Below are 19231 nucleotides of genomic sequence, written 5' to 3' on the forward strand. Positions count from 1 at the left end.
TATATCTTTTATTTCAAATAAGGAGACCAAAATTGTACTCAGGACTCCAGAATGTACAGTTTCAGGAAAACTTTCCTACTTTTGTATTCCATCCCCCTTTCAAGTAATGATAACATTCTATTTATCTTCATAATCACTTATTAGATCTGCATATTACCTTGTGATGGATGTACCAGGTCACACAAATCCCATCTCACTGAGTCCTGCAAATTGTCTCAATTTAAATAGTAAACTGCTTTTCTATCCTTCCTGTCAAAACGGACACATTCACATTTACCCAAACTTAACCCTATCTTCCAATATATACAAACTTACTTCAACTTCATTAAACATCCTTTAATATATATTTCCTGCAACGTGCACTCTTACCTTGCACAAAAGGCATCTAATCAAATACCTTTTTGGTAATCCAGGTACATCACACCTACTAATTACCATCTATCTACTATGAATGATACTTCAGAAAAAAGGATTAATTGAACATGATTTCCCTTTCACACTCCCCAAATTGACTCTGTCTGATTACATTGTAATTGGCTTAGTATCGTGCAATAACCTGCTTAATAATTACTTCTAATGCCTTCCTTGAAACAGACATTAGGCTAACTGACCAATGGTTTCCTGCTTTCTACATTTTCCCTTTTTGAGTTGAAGTTAACATTTGCTATTTTCCAATTTACTGAGAACTTTCCAGAATTTAAGAAACTCTGAAAGATCATAATTAATGAATCTGCCAACAGTAGGTTTTATCATGTCAGCCTTTAGATCCAGTAGATTTCTGAGAACCTTTCTCAAATGACAGTGATTGTTTTAAGTTAATCTCTCCTTATCACCTCTTGATTTTTAGTTACCTTTGCAAAGTCTATTACATGAAGTCTATTACAAACTCAAATAAATGTTCTAAACCTCTGCCATTTCTTTACATTTGATTATGAGGTCTCCAGACTCATTATCAATAGGACCAACATTAACTTTAGTTACCTTTAACCTATTCAAATAATTGTCGAAAATCTTCCAAATGTTATTATATTCTTAGCCAGCTTTCTCTCATTTTCTATTTTCTGTCTCTTTATTATATTTTTAATGATTCTCTATTGGCTCTTAAAATTTGTCCAATCATCAACCTTGCTACTAAGCTTTGCAGGAAAATGGAAATAGAAATCCAGTATTGTAACATGGGTTTTTCAGATGCAATTACGAGCCAAGTGAGTAACAGTCACACAAAATCTCAGATGTGCAAAAGATGCAGAAAGATTCCGAGGAGACAGACACAAGTAGACTTTGAATACTGAAGGAAGCATAAAGGGTGTGGAGGGGTGGGGAGGGGTGGGATGCAAGAGATGCAAACAAATACATAGGAGAGAGATAGAGAGCGTAGACGGAGGTAAAGTGAACGGGCAGAAAACCAAAAAGTTTAGATGAGGATGAAAAATTTTAAGAGACCAGATATAGAGACATATGTACAGAAGAGACACATAATCTTTAAAATGTCTGTGACATGTACCACTGGTCAACAATATATCAATAAATCTCAGTTGAACACAAAACCAAGATTCAAAATGTGTTTCACAGTTTGATCCGTATCAATTAATTCCAGCAAGTTGTTACAAATTAGTTGTAATTATCATAGGGAACATGAAAAATAGGAAAACAGTGGGAAAGAGTATGAGAACATTCGGGCAGCTAACAACTCCTAGGGAATGATTTTGTAGTACCATAGCTTCTCCAGTAGTTACCAAAAGACAAAGTGAAGTCAGATAGAGCAGTTACAGTAAAAGGTTCCAGGATTTTTTTCTTCCCACCCAAGCAGTTGCTGAACAACTTCTATTGTTGAAAGTCAAATTGTCACCATAACCAGATACTTGGTGATCTAAAACTTTATTTGGAGATTTGGATATTCAAAGAAAACATCCTGAGACACAGGAAACCGATCCAGGAAGTAACCCAATCAGCTCAAACTAAAGTTGAAGCCAAGGGGGTCCGAGAATGTTAATATATTAAATGTGGGGTTCTGATGAGGAAGCGAAAACTTCATCAAAGACCTGAATAGGAAGAATGAATTGCAGTTCCCTAGATAGTGGTACTAGAAAATATAGTCAAATATACTACCCAAGCATTAAAGATAGCTCATGAAATCCCTGTAGCAGAACATGGAGGAATCCAGAAAACTCACACACATACAAGTTGACATTTTTATTAGCTGTATTTTAATAGTTTTATAAAGCTAATCACACATTCCAGCTGTTGGAAAAGGAATAACATCAAACCAGCAGATTTAATTCCCTCACCATTGTTTTTTAGGAATTATACTAGCAGACAGCTTGGAATATTTACCACAAACAAAAGCATGACATCAGTATATCTTTTTATAATGGATATAGCTACTTGATTACCAGAGGCCAAATCACTGTTAAAGTAAAAGTACAGATGTTAAATACCAATTCTTCACTCAATATGGATTGATGGTGGAGATCCAGCCAGATCAATTTCACGTGTAAAGGTTTTTGGGAAGTTGGTGCAGATTATGCATAATACAGTAAAAGTCTTCAGCATACCTCCTGCTGAAACAACAAGCTTTAGAAAGGTGTCATCAAACCCTCAAAAAGATAATCAGAGCAAACTAAAATGAATACGCTCAAAGTTGGAATAAAGGGCTGGAAATTATTTTGCTTGTCACGTGCAATTCACTAGTTTTAGTCTTTTTGAATTAATTATCAACATGGAAAAAGGAATCCAGTATTGTAACATGGGTTTTCAGATGCAATTACGAGCCAAGTGAGTAACAGTCATACCAAGTCTCAGATGTACAGAAGATGCAGAAAGATTCCGAGGTGACAGACACAGGTAGACTTCAAATACTGAAGAAAGCATGAGGAGTGTAGAAGGAGAGAGTGACAGAGAAAGCACACTCTAGAGAGACAGAGAACAAGAGAGTGAGGAGAAAAAGACTATGTATTTTGCAAGAGATGCAAACAAGTACATAGGAGAGAGAGAGCAGGGGTCCTCCGAAACTAATTAAAGAAGTGTTTTTTTTAAGATAGAAGGCTGCATTCTCTATTTGCAATATGTATCAGTGTTCCAGGAGTGGTGCACAGGACCATGCAAAGTAGCTCTAGAAAACCTCGGAGCATCACATATACACATGAAATATTGGGCTGACAATCATATCAAGTCCACCATATTTCAGCCAGGAGATGAAGTGTTAGTATCACTATCTTTACAAGATGAATCATTGAGACACAGTTCAGTGGTCCATTTAGGGCAGCGAAAGGGATTGGCAAAGTAAATTATCTATTGACTCCCTCCAGTTCACCAGAAAACGAATAGGCTATGTTACATCAAAATGTTGAAGCAACACCGCTTTATTCAGGTAGTAAAGACAATGGCTTATAAAAGATACAGTGAGGATGGGGCAAGAGGAGGCTTGACTAACTTGAGTGACCTACCATCTAGTTAACAAACAATGAGTTATTTAGGAAGTTACTTACAATTCTTTCATATTCTGACACAGAAAAGCAATAAAACCTAACAAAGTTACTCATCCAACTTAAAGGAGTCTGTGGACACAAAGTAGTTGTATAACATGAGCTGGATACAGTTAGAGGAGAATCTTCTTCATTTAAACAGTATCCTTTTCATTTAGATGCAAGAAAAGGCTCAAATAAAAGCAGAACCAGTACAGGTAGAGAAACCATATAATCAAACCAAGTCAAAGCATCTGAAGATCCCAGTCAGGTTAATGAATAGTGATCTACCTGATGCCTGTGACCTACGTCACCAACGAGGTGAAGAAAATTCTAGTTGATGAAAGGGTATTGTGCTTCTGCCTGTGATCAGATTTCAGAAACACGCAGTCACCTTGGATCAAACCACCTGCCTCTGACATACAGCTCAGAAGATGCACTGGAAAGGCAGTTACCAATTAAAGCTAACTAAAAAAAAGGTCTTCAAATACAAACAGAACTGCGGAACATAGACTCTTATCTACAAAGTCTGTATTTTCAACACATTGTAATATGGCAGTAAAGCCTGCACAAATTCAATCTCCCAAGAAAAATGGGTCAACAATTTCGATCTCTGGTGTTAAATTGCATTTTTAGCATCTCAGGGGGGAAAAAAAGTCGTAAATGAAGCAGTTCTTTCCAGGACAAACAGGCCAAAAATGCACAAATCAACCAAAGTTTTAGATATGTGCACAACAAGAAAGATGGCAAAATCCTCAAATGTATAATATCCGAGAAGTTAGCGTGTGACAAGTGACCAGCAGGATGGCCAAAGCTCCAATCCAAGCATGCTGTCAAAAGAATTATGAAAGTCCTTAACATCAACCATGACAAATGGGAAACCAGCTAGTGATCAACATAAATGGCAGCACCAGCTGTGGCAGACTTTTGCCATCATAACAACATAAATTTCAGAAACTCAAAAATCATTCACCAATCCTGCAAGTAAGGAATCGGCAAAGATCATCCTCCACCATTGACAGTGAAAAATTCACATGTGGAACTTATGGCAGACTTTGCTTTTCCAGAATCTGCTTTTAAATTATCAAGACAATACAATATACAATCTAATTTACGTCAAAGTATCAAGATGTTGCATTCTCATCATCTCTTGCAAAGAGGAGTCCTTCTTTTGCAAAAAGGGGACAGAGTAGTGATCTTTGTGAGACTGACGCTCTTTGGACAAATCAAACCAATGTCAGTGACTGGTGCACTTAAATGATTATCTCACAAAAAAAGGATGAAAATTAATATTTAATGAGAAATACTTCAATTAGTTTGAGAGTGCATATATTATATAATCTTAATACTGATAAAATATCTCTGCATTCATCATAAAGTTATGGTAACAAAATTGTTAATACGGTTCCTCTAATAATTTAAATACCTGTTCCATAAGTTCACTGTTCATTTGCAACAATCAAGAAAATGTCCATATAAAAAGTGAAAGTGCTGGAGAAACTCAACAGATCTAGCAATGTCCATGAAGAGTTAATATTTCTAATCCAATATGATTCTTCTTTGGAATCAGCAGGAGAGTCTTTGGTTCCAAGGTGAATATATCTGTTGACTATGCTGATACCATTTATGAGTTTTATGTTCCTAATCAAATCAAATTATGGCCATAATATGAATGAAAGGCTATTTTAAAGTAATAGATTTGCAAACCATGGTATGATATAACAACACTGCCTCCAAACTCAGAGTATTTCCATATATTTTATCTAATGCTTCTGGAATGCGTTATAGAATGTATTCAAAATCTAGTACAGTATTTCTGCTTTGAAATCTTGAGAAAGGTGCATTTACAGGCTCAAATCATAGCATTAACATGTTTAGCAAAGTCTTAGGTAACAAGACAAAGTGTTAAGTACATTTGATTTGATAATATTTTTTCTTGTGTTCTGCCATGATTTGTGGTATTACAATATTAGAGCAGATCATTGTTGCTGTCAAAACTGCGTTCTTAGATCTGCACTGCCACCTACAGGTCATTTGAAATGGTTTGCAAAACTTCCTGTTTCAGTTATTTCACTGACACCTAAAAAGCTTGGTTCTTGATGGATAAAGTTAAATCAGAAACGTTTACTCCATTAATACAGTTCAACAATAAATTAAAATACTTCCTTTTATTTGCACATGTCTATCGTCATCCCTCTTGATGATGGTATTGATTTTGGTAGGAGATATTCAACATAAAGATATTCAAGAAAGGAACATTATTCAAGGTCACGATTATCATTTTGTTAAGGGTGCAAATTTAGCAATTGTAAACTTATGATTCACACCAACTGTTGCTGTGCTTTCGAGTTAGCTGTTCGAATAGTTCCTGAGTGAGAGCCTTATGTTGCATATCTTTTCCCCTGGTCATTTCTCTCCTACACTGCTCTTTCTCCTAGTCTCCTCTCTGCTTATGTTCCCTAGCTAATAGTAGGTGCAATTCACTTCTAATTACAAGTAACCACTTGATAAAACTGCAAGTGGCCATCTCCTAACAATGACAGTCCTTTGCTTTCCTTAACATGCACTTGCTATTTTCCAAGTTTGCTTTCTGGTTTCTTGGGCTTCTCTTATATCAAGATTCTTCATTTCTCACTCCTGTCTCATCTCAGGCCTCCTTTAATTTCTCCTTCTTGATTAGTTTACTCTCCAAATCCTGACCCTAACCATTAACCACTCCTTGATCTTTCTATACTCTTGGTTGTTTGGGCTCTACTGTCTCTTAGATAAGCCTATAACATTCCTCTAACACTTGGCATTCTCCAGGTATATCAAGACACTTATTGCTGCATTCTTACAAGGAGAACTCAAATAGTCTATTCTAATCTTCTCGGAAACCTTTCCATCAAGGATACCCAACAGAGATTAATCTTGCCAATTTGATCAACACTTGAGTCTTTGGCCTTGCATTCACCACATAATTTCTGCAACTACCAATTTCCTAAATCACTCATACTTTTTAAGGCCTGAAACCCATTAAAACTCTTCCTCGTACTCTCTCACACATGCTTTCCCTTGTATAATCCTCATCTTTTTCAAGTCCAGGGAGATGCAAAGAGACTAGGCGGAAGTGGGTACTGCAGATGCTGGAGATTAGACTCAAGATTAGAGTGGTGCTGGAAAAGTACAGCAGGTCAGGCAACATCCAAAAAGGAGGAAAATCGATGTTTTGGACAAAAGCCCTTCATCAGGAATGAGGCTGGGAGCCTCTGGAGAGATAAATGGGAGTGGGGTGAGACTGGAGAAAAAGGAGGTTGGGGTGAAGGTGATAGGTCAGACAGGAGGGTAGCGGATTGGTGGGAAGGAAGATTGACAGGTGGGACAGGTCATAAGGACAGTGCTGAGCTGGAAGGTTAGAACTGGGGTAAGGTGGGGGGGGAGTGGAAATGAGGAAACTTGTGAAGTCCACATTGATGCCATGGGGTTGAAGATTGCCAAAGCAGAAGATGAGGCCCAGGACCTGCATGTCCTTGGCAGAACAAGAGGGGGAAATGAAACGTTCGGCCACGGGGCAGTGGGGTTGATTGTTGCGGGTGTCCCGGAGATGTTCTCTGAAGTGCTCTGCAAGTAAGCGTCCGGTGTCCCCAATGTAGAGGAGACCGCATTGAAAGCAACGGATACAATAAATGACATATGTGGAAGTGCAGGTGAAACTTTGATGGATGTGGAAGGCTCCCTTGGGGCCTTGGACAGTGGTGAGGGAGGAGGTGTAGGCACAGGTTTTGTAATTCCTGCGGTGACAGGGGAAGGTGCCTGGAGGGAAAATTGGCTTAGCCATTAACTGCCAGACAACATAAAGTTGAATGATATAAAGTGCTATTAGGTGCTGATCTCATCCACCAAAACTATAATTATTCCTGGAAAATTATTTTAGTACACCACTATTTCTTTCCTGAAAATCATCTTCTTAACCACCTGGCTCAGCATTCTCAACTCTCACCTCCAATGTGCTAAGAGCTTGCATATTTTTTTGTAACCTTTGAGACCTTTTAATCAGCTGTCAGAACCATTTCTGCCCTGTTCCCTAACCCACCAGAGCATATATAAGATGAGTTGATTCGTAGATATTGTTAATAAATTCCTCTCCTTATATACCTTTTCCTTCAGATTTACCATTACCAACTCTCTCAGCTATTTCCATGGCTGATCTTCAACTCTGCCTCAGTTCACTTGCCACTGAAACTCACAATCATCCCATTGTTACCTTTGGATCTGATATTCCAAAGCACTGCTTCTACTTCTTAGCCCTCTACTTCCTTCAATAAACTTAAAACTAGTCCAAACTCTGCCACCTAAATTAGATCAAATCCCCTTTACCCATTATCTATGTGCTAACTGACTTACCCTGGCTGCTGGTTAGGCAAATTGATTTTAAAATTCTCATCCTTTCAAATCTTTATATGAACTCATTCTTCTTCCATTTCCATAATTCCTCCAATAGTACAATCTTCTTCAATTTCTGGCGTCTTGAACACCTGTGATTAGCAGCTGCGCCGGAGGCCAAGCATCCAAGCTCATAAATTCCCTCCTTAACCCTTTCTGCCTTTATTGCTCTAATAAGATGCTCCTTAAAAACTTCTTTGTCCGAACTTTTCATCATCAGCCCTAATACATGGTGCCAAATGGTGTTTGATAAGCATCCTGTGAAGTATCCTGAATGTTTTATTACATTAAAGGTGTCAAATTATTCAGCATAAATAGCACCTTTTTTTCATAACTGCTAAAAGATCTGATGAAGAGTCACCGGACTGAAAACGTTAACTCTGCTTTCTCCCATAGATACTGCCAGACCTGCTAAGACTCGCCAGCAATTTCATTCAGATCTCCAGCCAGCATCCGCAGTTTTTTTGTTTTATTTGATTATCGATTATTCAAATTGCGTTTTAACGTAATGTACTAGTTTTATTTGAAAATAATTAATCGATACATTTTGACAAACTCTCATTTATGTATTTTCTAAAAACTAAAGCTGCCTTGGTTGTCAAGTTTGTATATATTTTCTCAAAAATCTACAGGCGAATTTCAGGAATTGACTGCTAGTCTACGCTTGTAAACCTGTTCAAATTACCGACTGCATGCCATGAATTTACATATAAAAACATGGTCAGTGAATTATGAGAAAGTAATTACCGCATGAAAGCAAAGCTATCTGGCTAACAGTTCAGGACCAGGCAAGGCCGAACGCGCTGTAGTTATTTGCACCACGAACGAAAAAGAATTTCAATCTAATAACTAGGTATCTTCTACGACGCCAGCACTCTATTTTGCACTATGTGTGGACACATTTCTGCATGATTTATGACATCGTCCGCTGATTTTCCCATCGTATTAAAATATGCACGTTACTACAGTCACCAGCAGTATGCCCAACAGCACCAGCGGTTAGCCACGATTAGCAAAGTGAAATGAAAATGAATGCAAAGGGTATGGAAAACACAATATTGGAAAGTGAAACACTTGAATATAGATAGTACTTAGAGCCACAAAGAAGATAGAAATTGCAATGGTACGTTTAACTCATCCATTATAATTTGGGCATCAAAAAATAATTTTGGTTCTCACGTCCCGATGATAGCTCTCAAGACAAACTGTTTCCATAAGGGTTACAAATATTGCCAATTTATACAAGCATTCCCCCCTTGCAACTCCATGAAATTTGCAAATGGAATGTTCTCGCGGGAATGCGTAAGTTGATCGGCAATGATCAAACTACATGGAATTTAGCGCTGCTTTTCCATTTCTGAAAAAAATGAAAACTGTACCCTTTTCTTCAGACGCCTGATTGAAAGATTAATGAACTGCCCGGCCTAATTTTAAAAAGGGCAAGTTAAACGCTGCAAGCCGTGGCACTGAAGATTTTCGGCCAGCAGCGCACACCGCAAACAAAGTTTCATTCATTCCGCGAGCACCACTGAAACAGTTTGACATACGGCTCCACATTAACCATTCAGGGCACTCACCTTCCAATTCTTTCTCCAGACATTTAGCGCTCATCCGCTCATGCGTTACCTCTCCCCTCTCAAAATATGTCTGCGGTCTCCAATAAAATCCACACAGCCATCACAGAAATCCAGAAACAATATCCATTGTTGAAACAAAGGTTTCGGATGTTGCTACCTTCCGATCCTTGTTTATGTGCATTCCAGTTCAATCGACATCTGAAAGCCTTAAAAAATCCAATGGCGGACTAGAGTATTCGATTCTGCTTTTTCAATGATGCTGATACATTCATTCTTTTCTCGATATTGCTTGCATTTACAGATGTTTGTGTTACAGATCCTAAATCGTTCGCAGATGCAGACTAGGAAATTTTAATACATTCACGGACGTATATTCAAGAATATCTCCGGAAGTAAGGTAACAAACGTGCAATTTGATACTGTACTAGAATCCTTTTTCTCAATAAACAGTATTTACCCAAGCCAAGCGCTGCAAATTATACACCTAGCTGAGTTAAATACATCTTAAGTCCGATTTGAGTGGATTCATGAACATTGGGAACACATCAAGGTACTCCTCGAACGTCAGAACTGACGTCAGCGTCAGATACGTAGCAAAAATATCTTTTTATAGATTATTCAAACATGGTCCAGATTTTAAAATAAATATTTTTCTGTTGTCTTTTATTTCTTGGGCAATCCAGTTTCGCTACTGGCACCATGCCACTGACGGCATAGCCACATGACTTCTACATTATTTTTCTAAGTTAATTTCATGTCATCGAAATGACTAGTTAACTTGAGCAATAATAATGCATTTTCCTAAGTATGTAGGACACCTCCTGGACAAAATGCAATGGTTCTGAAAAGACAGCAACGCCTCAAAAGACAAACAGAACACTCATTTACACAGGGGCAGCAATGAAGATATCTTAAAATGTATATTATGCTGCAAAGGATGGTCAGCGCATCCCATAACAGCCTTAAATGTACACCAAAGTGCATGAACGCAATTTATGGAGCATTACTGAGTCCAGCTCCTGGCAAGGAACAATTTAACGGATACATAGTGGGTGACAAGTCTACCATAGTTATACATGAATTTAAGATCACATAGTAGAAAATGACAGTTACTGATCCTGCAAAACTTCCGTGTCTTCAGCATTTCAAAACATTTTCCCAGTGTCTGTTTCTGCTGAGGTATATACAAAATCACAACATTCTCTGAAAGCTTTAGCGAAATTGTTGTGAAAAGTAATCACAAAGATAAAAGTCATTGGAATTCTCATACAAAAACATACTAAGTGGCGCAAATCCAGCTGAAATAAGAAGAGGAACAATTACCGAATCTGTCAGCCATTTGTTTTAATCGTTCATTGGATTTGAGTCCAGCTGGCTGTGCCAACATTTATTGCCTATTTCTAATTGCCTTAAGAAGCTGTCTTCTTGAATTGCAATAATCCAAGGTAGATAGGTATATCCGTGGTGTTCCTAGGAAAGGAATGCCAAGATTTTGACTCAGCTACAGGGAAGGAATGGTGATATAGTTCCAAGTCAGTATGTGTGGCTTGAAGGGAACTTACAGTTGGTAGTGCTCCTATGCATCTGCTGTCCTTTTTGTCCTGCATGATGATGGTCACTGATTTGGAAGATGCAGTTGAGTAAATCTTAGTGAGTTTCTGCAGCACAAAATGTCAATTGTACAAACTGCTATCAATGTGCACTGATGGTGAAATTACTTCATGGCTATGGTGGTAGATGGGGTGCCATTCAAGCAGGTTGCTTTGTTCTGGATGGTGTCAAGCTTCTTAGGTGTTGCTGGCACTGAACTTATTCAGGCAAGTAGAAAATATTCTATCACAGTCTTGATTTACACCTTGCAGGTGGAGAACAGGCTTTGGGGCATCAAAAGGGGAACTATTCATTTCAGAATTCCTAGTCTTTGATCTTCTCTTGTAGCCACTGTATTTAAATGACTAGTTCGGTTTCTGTTCAATGGTAATCCCCACAATGTCAATAGTGGGGGATTCAGCAGTGGTAATGCTATTGAATATTAAGGAAAAACTGGTAATTTATCTTTTTTTGGAGATGGTCAGCCTGGCAATTGTGTAATGTGATGTCGGGAGAACAAAATATGGAATGGAATATCTCCAGAATTGACTTGGAACCTCAACTGAAGTGGAATCTTGAAAGATAGCCAGGGGCATACAAAAAAAACAAGTAGATGCAATGGATCAATAGATATAACAGATAAAATGCATTGTACGCATTTATAATGTACTGTACTAGCAGAACAAATGAGTAAACACAACAAACACAATAAACAGGAGTTGGAGTAGACAATATGGCCTATCAAGCCTGATCCTCCATTCAACATAATCATGGCTGATCTTGGTCCTCAACTCAACTGTCTTACCTGCTCCCCATTTCCCTTGATTATCTCATAGACCAAAAATATCTACAGCAGTGCTCCATGTATCAACGATGGAGAGTCCACACTACACACTGTAAATTATTGACATAAGATATAAATACACTAAATATTGCACATAAGATATAATGGCTGATAGTGTGGTGCTGCAAGAGCACAGCAGGTGAGGCAACATCCGAGGAGCAGGAGAATCTATGTTTCGGGCATAAATCCTTCATCAGGAATCAGCCTCACTCCTGATAAAGAGCTTATGCCAAAACATTGATTCTCCTGTTCCTCAGATGCTGCCTTACCTACTGTGCTTTTTCCAGCACCACACTCTCGACTTTGATCTCCAACATCTGCATTCCTCACTTTCTCCAGATATGATGTGTGATATGAATATATTATGAATGTTTTACTGGGAAATTCAAAGGCTTTTGGGGTAATGGCAGACATATCTGAAGCAATAAAGACAAAATATTGAAGATGATGGAAATCTAAAACAAACACAGAATGCTGAAGAAACTCAGCAGGTCTGGCAGCATCTGTGGAGAAATAAACAGAATTGAAAATTCAAACTGAAGAAGTCATACCAAACTTAAAACATTAACTCTGTTTCCCTCTCCACAAATGCTGCCAAACCTGCTAAATTTCTCCAATATTTTCTATGCCTGAAGCAATAGTCAGAAAAGGGCAGACTTGTACTGATATTGAACCTGATGTGTCATTAAGATGTCTCAAAGTTTATTACAAACAATGAAGTGTCCTTGATATGTAGTAACTCGTAAAATGCTACCAAAAGATTTAGCAATACTGATAGCTCATTCGCATACAACTTAAACTGATTCTGGGCACTGACATAGAATCAATGCTAATCCATTTGAGTGACCAGAGAGCAGACCATACCACAATTGCTTCAGAAAAGACAATCGAGTCTTCTTTGTCAATTCCCTTCAAGTATGGTCACGACATTCTGTTTGCCAATGTAAGTCTAATTTTCAATTCAATATAATAATTTTCAACTAATTTCTCACAACTATTAATCCTCTGTAAATGACCATACATTAAAAAATGCTTCATTGGCTATAGAGGGCTTTGAGATGCCCAGATATTTTCAAATGCAGTCTTTCTTTTCTCTAAGTTGTTGGAACTAACTTGATCAATGATAATGTTTACTCAAAGGATTTCTGTAAGCACTTGCTGAGAATATTTATCCATCAGAGCATTAATGCTGTATTAGAGTTAAGTGCATTGAATAGATTAGTAGAGCTATTTTGATGGAATGTCATTGACATAGAGGATAACATTCAAATAATTCAAGAATTATTCACCATGAAAAATCCCTATTTACATGGCTTTTTCTACTGAGCAATCAGGTTGCCTGCAATTCACTACTTTTCTCAGCTGATATAATTTAAGCAAAAACCCTATATCTTATGCAGAAGACATTTAATATATCTCCACTTTTCTAATCTCACAGAGCCAGATTTTTCTACCAGTTTCAGCTAATTATAAAATGGATCATTTGGCAATTGACTGTAACTTATCTTCATTTGCAGTTAAAACAGAACTATTCAGTTCAGAACATCACACATCAAATGCTGAAATACAATAAAGCTGACAATAACTTAAACGACAACCAAGGCTTGGAAAATTAGGAGCAAACCAGAAACTGTCCCATCACACCCATTTTTTAAAATAAAAAGAATGATTTCAAGGCAACAACTGATTGGCTTGGAGGCTTAGGAGTGATCAAAACATACTTACAGATATACTTCAAGTGAAAAGTGAAATACTAAACTGAAAAAAAGTCGAGTTATGCAACAAAGTTTACTCACTTACTCCACATAAAGATTGTCACAGACTTTGGTTGTTGCACAGTTTTCCTTTCTGGAGATAGACTTGTGCTGTGATGCAATTCACTTCAGAGTGAACAACCTTCTGATATTTCGTCCAACACCATTCTTGATATGTGAATTGGATAGTGAAGACAAATACACCCTTTGAATGTAAATTATTTCTATTTTATTTTTAAAATCCAGTCAAGGTATTAGAATACTGTTGTGATCTGAGCTGATGGTAATACTGAATGAAAAGAGAAAATTCTAAAAAATTCAGCTAGTCTTGATGGCGTTTAGTGGGGAGAGAAACAGAGTTAACATTTTAAATATGAGTGAGTGACTCAAAACATTAACTCTGAGTTTCAACAGCATTTTAGACCATAAGATATAAAAGCAGAATTAGTCCATTCAGTACATTGAATTCAGTCTGCCATTTAATCATGACTGATATTTTTCTCAATCCCATTCTCCTGCCTTCTCCGCAACCCTTGATGCCCTAATGCATCAAAAACCTACCTATCTCTTGTTAAATAGGCTCAATGACTTGGCCTCCATGGCTCTCTTGGGCCATGAGTTCTACAGATTAACCAGACTCTAGCTGAAAGAAATTCCTCCTCAGTTCCAAAAGGTTGTCCCTTCACTTTGAGGCTGTGTATTTGGCTCCACGTCTCCCTACTAATAGAAGCAGCAACCCCACATCCATTCTATCCAGGATCCTCTGTAGTCTTCATTTTAATGAGTTTCCCCCTCATCCTTCTAAACTCCATTGAGTACAGCCCCAGAGTGCTCCACATTTCCTCTTATGTCAAGCCCTTCATCCTCAAGACCATACTTGTAAATCTCCTCTGGACCCCCTCCAATACCAGCATATCCATCCTTAAATATGGGGCATAAAACTGCTCACAATATGCCAAATGCATCTGATCACAGCCTTAAAGAGCCTCAGTAGTACATCTGCTCTTGCTTCAAAAGGGACAACCCTCCTGAAAGGAATGCTAACATTGTATGTACGTAATTGAAACTGAACCTTCATGTTAACTTTATGTTATGAAGTTGAAGGCGTGTACTGTACCTTTAAGGCAGAGCCAATGCTGTTCTGAACTGAAAGCTTAGAAGCACCTGTGTATATGGCTGGATGGCAGTCCCAGAATGTACTGGAAATTTGAAAATATATAACTTTTGGCTGTGAAAAAGATACCTGAGTTTTGGTTACTGTTTTGACAACAATTCAAATTTAACCAGTTTATGTTATGTCCCAGGATATGAAAACCCAATCAAGTTTGAATTTACTGTTTTGCCAACATCGAACCAATGAGATGATCCATTGTTGAGGGGGTATAAGAATGTGGAATTTTGAAATTTGGTCAGAGACCAACTGCCATAGAGAAAGAAACTGCTGGAGAGCTAATTGCCCATCTAAAATCTTACTCTCAAAGAAATTAGAAAACACTCCCTATCACAAGTGCCTTTTCATGTGAAACATACTCGCAGTAAAAAGAACGAGGACAATACCGGGAGATCCTCAGCCAGAAGAGTGAAGACACAGAAAAAGAAAGATACTGGGCAGTTTTAAATTTATGTTGATGTAATTTTAATAATTGTCTTATTGGAACAGCATATTGTTATAGAGTTGGAGGCAAATAGTAAGCAGTTAAGAGAAATGGAAGCTTAGATTTGTGAATACTTGCTGCTTAATATTCACTTTAGAATTAAAAAATCAAATAATGTTATTGTGTTTAAATAGTGGAATCTGTCACTCATATGTTAACAGATTACTGAGGTGAGGGGAGCTTTTCTGGGTGTTCGTTTTAATTAACAAAGGAGTTCACCTCCATCTTATAACAGTTTGAGGTGTCAGGTCTGGGATTTAGATAGATTTGGACAGGTTTAGACAGATCCAGTCTGAGATTTGAACAGATTTGGGGTACGAAAGATCCCAGCAGATTTAAACACTTGGTGATTAGTGTCCTGGATTATTAAATAAAACTTAGGTGAGAAAATTTGTTTAATTTCAGTTACTTGTGATTGGTGAAATTAAAAATGAGAGAAATGGCTCTTAAGATTGCTAAAGAGGTTCTGGGGTTTGAAGATGTTTCCCAAATTTGCCCAGAAATCGTAATGGAGTTGGTAAAGCACTTAGGTGTGTCAGAGACACAGACAAGTGCAGTAGAGTTAGAAAAACCTAAATTGCAGATGAGGCAACTGGAGTTAGAAGATAAAGAAAGAAAGAGAAGGTTCTTAGCTGAGCAGAAAGAAACAGAGAGAATTTGAACTTGGTTGCCAATTAGTCAGGAAAGTCAAGTTAACAGGATGGAGATGAAGTGTGAAGGTAGTGATGTATACTAATTTGTTAAAGCATTGCCACATTTTGATGAGAATGATGTTGAAGCCTTTGTTATTTCATTTGAAAGATTGGCTCGATAGATGGAGTGACCAGACAACTTGTGGGTAATGCTAGTTCAGAATAAGCTGGTAAGCAGAACTAGTGAGGTATTTGCAGCATTGTCAGGTTAGGGGTCAAGAGATTATGCAGGTGTCAAAAAGGCTGTTTTGAGTGCTTATGAGTTGGTACCAAAAGTATCTAGACAGTGGTTCAGAAACATAAAGAAGGAACCAGAAGCAATTTTGATAGATGGGTGCTGGCCTTAAAAATAGATAAGACATATGAGGCTCTAAGAGAGATTTTTCTGATAGTGGTGTTTAAAAACTCATTTTTTGAGATGATAAAAACCTATGCGGATGAACAGAAAGTTCAACAAGTGAGAGGTGCGGCAGAGATGACAGATCATTATGCATTGGTGCATATAGTGAAAGTTAGCATCCGACAGGAATTTCATCCTGTGAGGGACAGAAATTGGGAGAAGAAGAAATTCTTCACTACAAAACAAAGAGTAGATCACACTGGGAGTAGTTTAAAGCAGGTGAAAAAAAGAAGCCCACGAGGGTGAAAAGGAGATGAAAGGCCTCAGGTGTTTCCATGGTGGTAAGGTGGGACACATAAAATCATGGGTGCTGGTCATTAAAGTGTGGAAAAAGATGTGGTAAAAGAGGTTACGCCAGTGGAATTAGTGGAAGTAGTCAAGGCAACCCCAGTAAAAGTTGAGGAGCTGCAGGAGTGTGCACAGCCTAGGCAGAGGCTGGGTATTGAGTTAGAGCCAGAGCTCTACAAAGACTTAATCTCTGTGGGCAAACTTTATTCAAGAAGGACAGGGGGAGAAGGGAAAGAAATTACAACAGGAGCTAATCAGTCTCCAATACTAAGTAATGAAAGTATTTACACTCTTCCTGATATGTTACCCGAGAGAGTGGTAATTTATGGAATAGATGGAGAGAAATTTTGTGTTGCCCTGTGTAAGAACTGATTGGAAGGCCAAATCATGACTGGGGAAGTAACAACAGGAGTGATCAACAGAGTGTCAATTACAGGAATACTGTTTGTTCTTGGCAACGATTTAGCAGGATCCAAGGTGAGAGTGATACCCTTTGTTGTGCAGAAGCCAAAGGAAAACCAGGGAACCAAGAGATAAAAATACAAATACCCTGAATCTTTCCAGTGTGTGTAGTAAAAAGCTTCCACTGTCTTAAGTCCAGCAAGAAATAAATACTAAAGAGAAAGATGAAGGAGTTGAAGTTCAGTTAGCTGATACCCTGTTTGAAGTAATGTGTAGGAAAAACCTAACAGGTAGAGGGTCAGGCAAAAGTGTGTTGTCCTGAAAGGCTAGTGGACTTACAACAGAAAGACGAGACAATAAAAGATATATAAATGCACACTCAGTAAAGTAATCGAATGTGTTCCTGAGGTTTATTATCTTAAAGATAAGATCCTAAGATGAAAATGGAGACCACAGCACATTAGTGCAGAGCATAAATGGGCAGACGTGCACCAGATAATGTTGCTGGGAGCATATATTGGTATTATGGATAGCACATATATTACCAGTAGGAGGTCATTTCAGTGTGAGGAAGACTCAGGCTAAGGAACAAAAGCATTCCTATTGGCCTTGACTGCACAAGATGTGGTTACATTTTGCTGTACATGTCACATATGCCAAATGGTAGGTAAGCTAAAGGCAGTAATAAAATTAGCACCGTTGTTGCCAATTCCCACATTTGAAGGGCCTTTCATGTGGGTTATGATTGATTTTGTAGGTCCCCTCCCTAAAAGTAAAATAGGAATCAATATTTGCTTACCATAATGGATGTGTCTACCAGATTTCCAGAGGCAATTCCATTTCAGAGTATCAAGGCAAAAACGATGGTGGAGGAAATCATAGCTTTCTTTACCTGGTATGGCCAATCCAGAGACATTCAGTCAGACCAAGGGCCTAATTTTACTGCTAGGCTGTTAAGGAAGTAATGGATAGCTTAGGCATACAGCACTATCCTGAATCCCAGGGAGTCTTGAAAAGGTGAATTCCAAACCTAATGACCACGTTAAGAGCATATTGTCAGGATTACCAGAATGATTGTGAGAAAGATATCCCATTTGTACTGTTTGCTATTAGAAATACCCCAAACAAATATACTTAGTTTACTCCCCTTGAGTTAATATTCAGACTTGAAGTGAGAGGGCCTTTGAAATTAATTAAAGAAAAATTGATAGGACCAAAGTCAGATATTTCACATTTGGATTATGTATCTGAGGTGAGGGAGAGATTAATCTGGGCAGGTAAATTAGCTAAATAGCATCTGAAGAGGGCACAGCATACAATGAAGCAGGTGGCAGATAAAAACTCTAAAATTCAGACATTTTCCCATGGGGATGACGTGTTAGTATTGCTACATGTGGTAGGAGATCTCTTCAAAGCAAGGTTTGGTGGTCCCTATCATATTGAGAAAAAGTTGAGTCAGGTAAACTACGGTAAAGATGCCAGTTAGAAATAAAACTATATTGGGTACGTGATGTGAATATGTTGAAACCTTACTATAATAAGTAGAGGGAACTGGAGAAACAGGTGTTAGTTACTACCCTGCAGAGTGAGGAGTTAAATCCAGATGTCATGGAGTTTGATGTGCCTCAAAATACTCTAAATAATGAGGAAGTCCTTGAGAAGTGGGATAGATTAGCGAACCATCTGTCTCAGGAGCAAAGAACCAAATTGAAAGGTTTGTTGCAGCAGTATGAGGACATATGCAGGAATAAGCTGGGAAAGACTAATACTATTGTGCATGAGGTGGAAATAGGGAATGCTGTTCTGAGAAAATAATGCCCCTACGGGCGTAATCCTCTCAAAGCCACACTGATCCAGATGGAAGTGGATGCGATGCTCAATGAAGACGTCATCAAACTGAGTCAGAGTGAGCAGGGTTCACCAATCGTGTTAGTTCCCAGACCTGATGGAACTCAATGATTTTGTGTGGACTATCAGAAGGTGAATGCTGTAACAAAATCGGATTCCTATCCAATACCAAGATTGGAGGACTGTATAGAGGAAGTTGGACAAGCTACTTACATCATAAAGTTGGACTTACTGCATGGTTATTAGTAGGGATGTTTATCAGAGAAAGCGAAAGATGTTTCTGCATTTGGAACCC

The 19231-nt window shown here is 38.1% G+C and overlaps 1 protein-coding gene across 3 annotated transcripts in view; it reads right to left on the reverse strand.

The window, feature by feature from the left end:
• nlgn1 (neuroligin 1) overlaps positions 1-19231 on the reverse strand; it is a 689649-nt gene that overhangs the window by 664642 nt on the left and 5776 nt on the right. For 2 of the 3 annotated variants that reach the window (XM_072572621.1, XM_072572609.1), the window contains exon 1: positions 9464-10015. The exons of the other annotated variant lie outside the window; for it this stretch is intronic. In XM_072572621.1, coding sequence (XP_072428722.1) covers positions 9464-9497 — 34 coding nt within the window. In that variant the 5' untranslated portion in view covers positions 9498-10015. Of the gene's footprint in view, positions 1-9463; positions 10016-19231 lie in introns of those variants that run through there. 3 annotated transcript variants of the gene reach the window in all.

The sequence above is a fragment of the Chiloscyllium punctatum genome, chromosome 6 (genome assembly GCF_047496795.1).
Source record: "Chiloscyllium punctatum isolate Juve2018m chromosome 6, sChiPun1.3, whole genome shotgun sequence".
Taxonomy (NCBI): domain Eukaryota; kingdom Metazoa; phylum Chordata; class Chondrichthyes; order Orectolobiformes; family Hemiscylliidae; genus Chiloscyllium; species Chiloscyllium punctatum.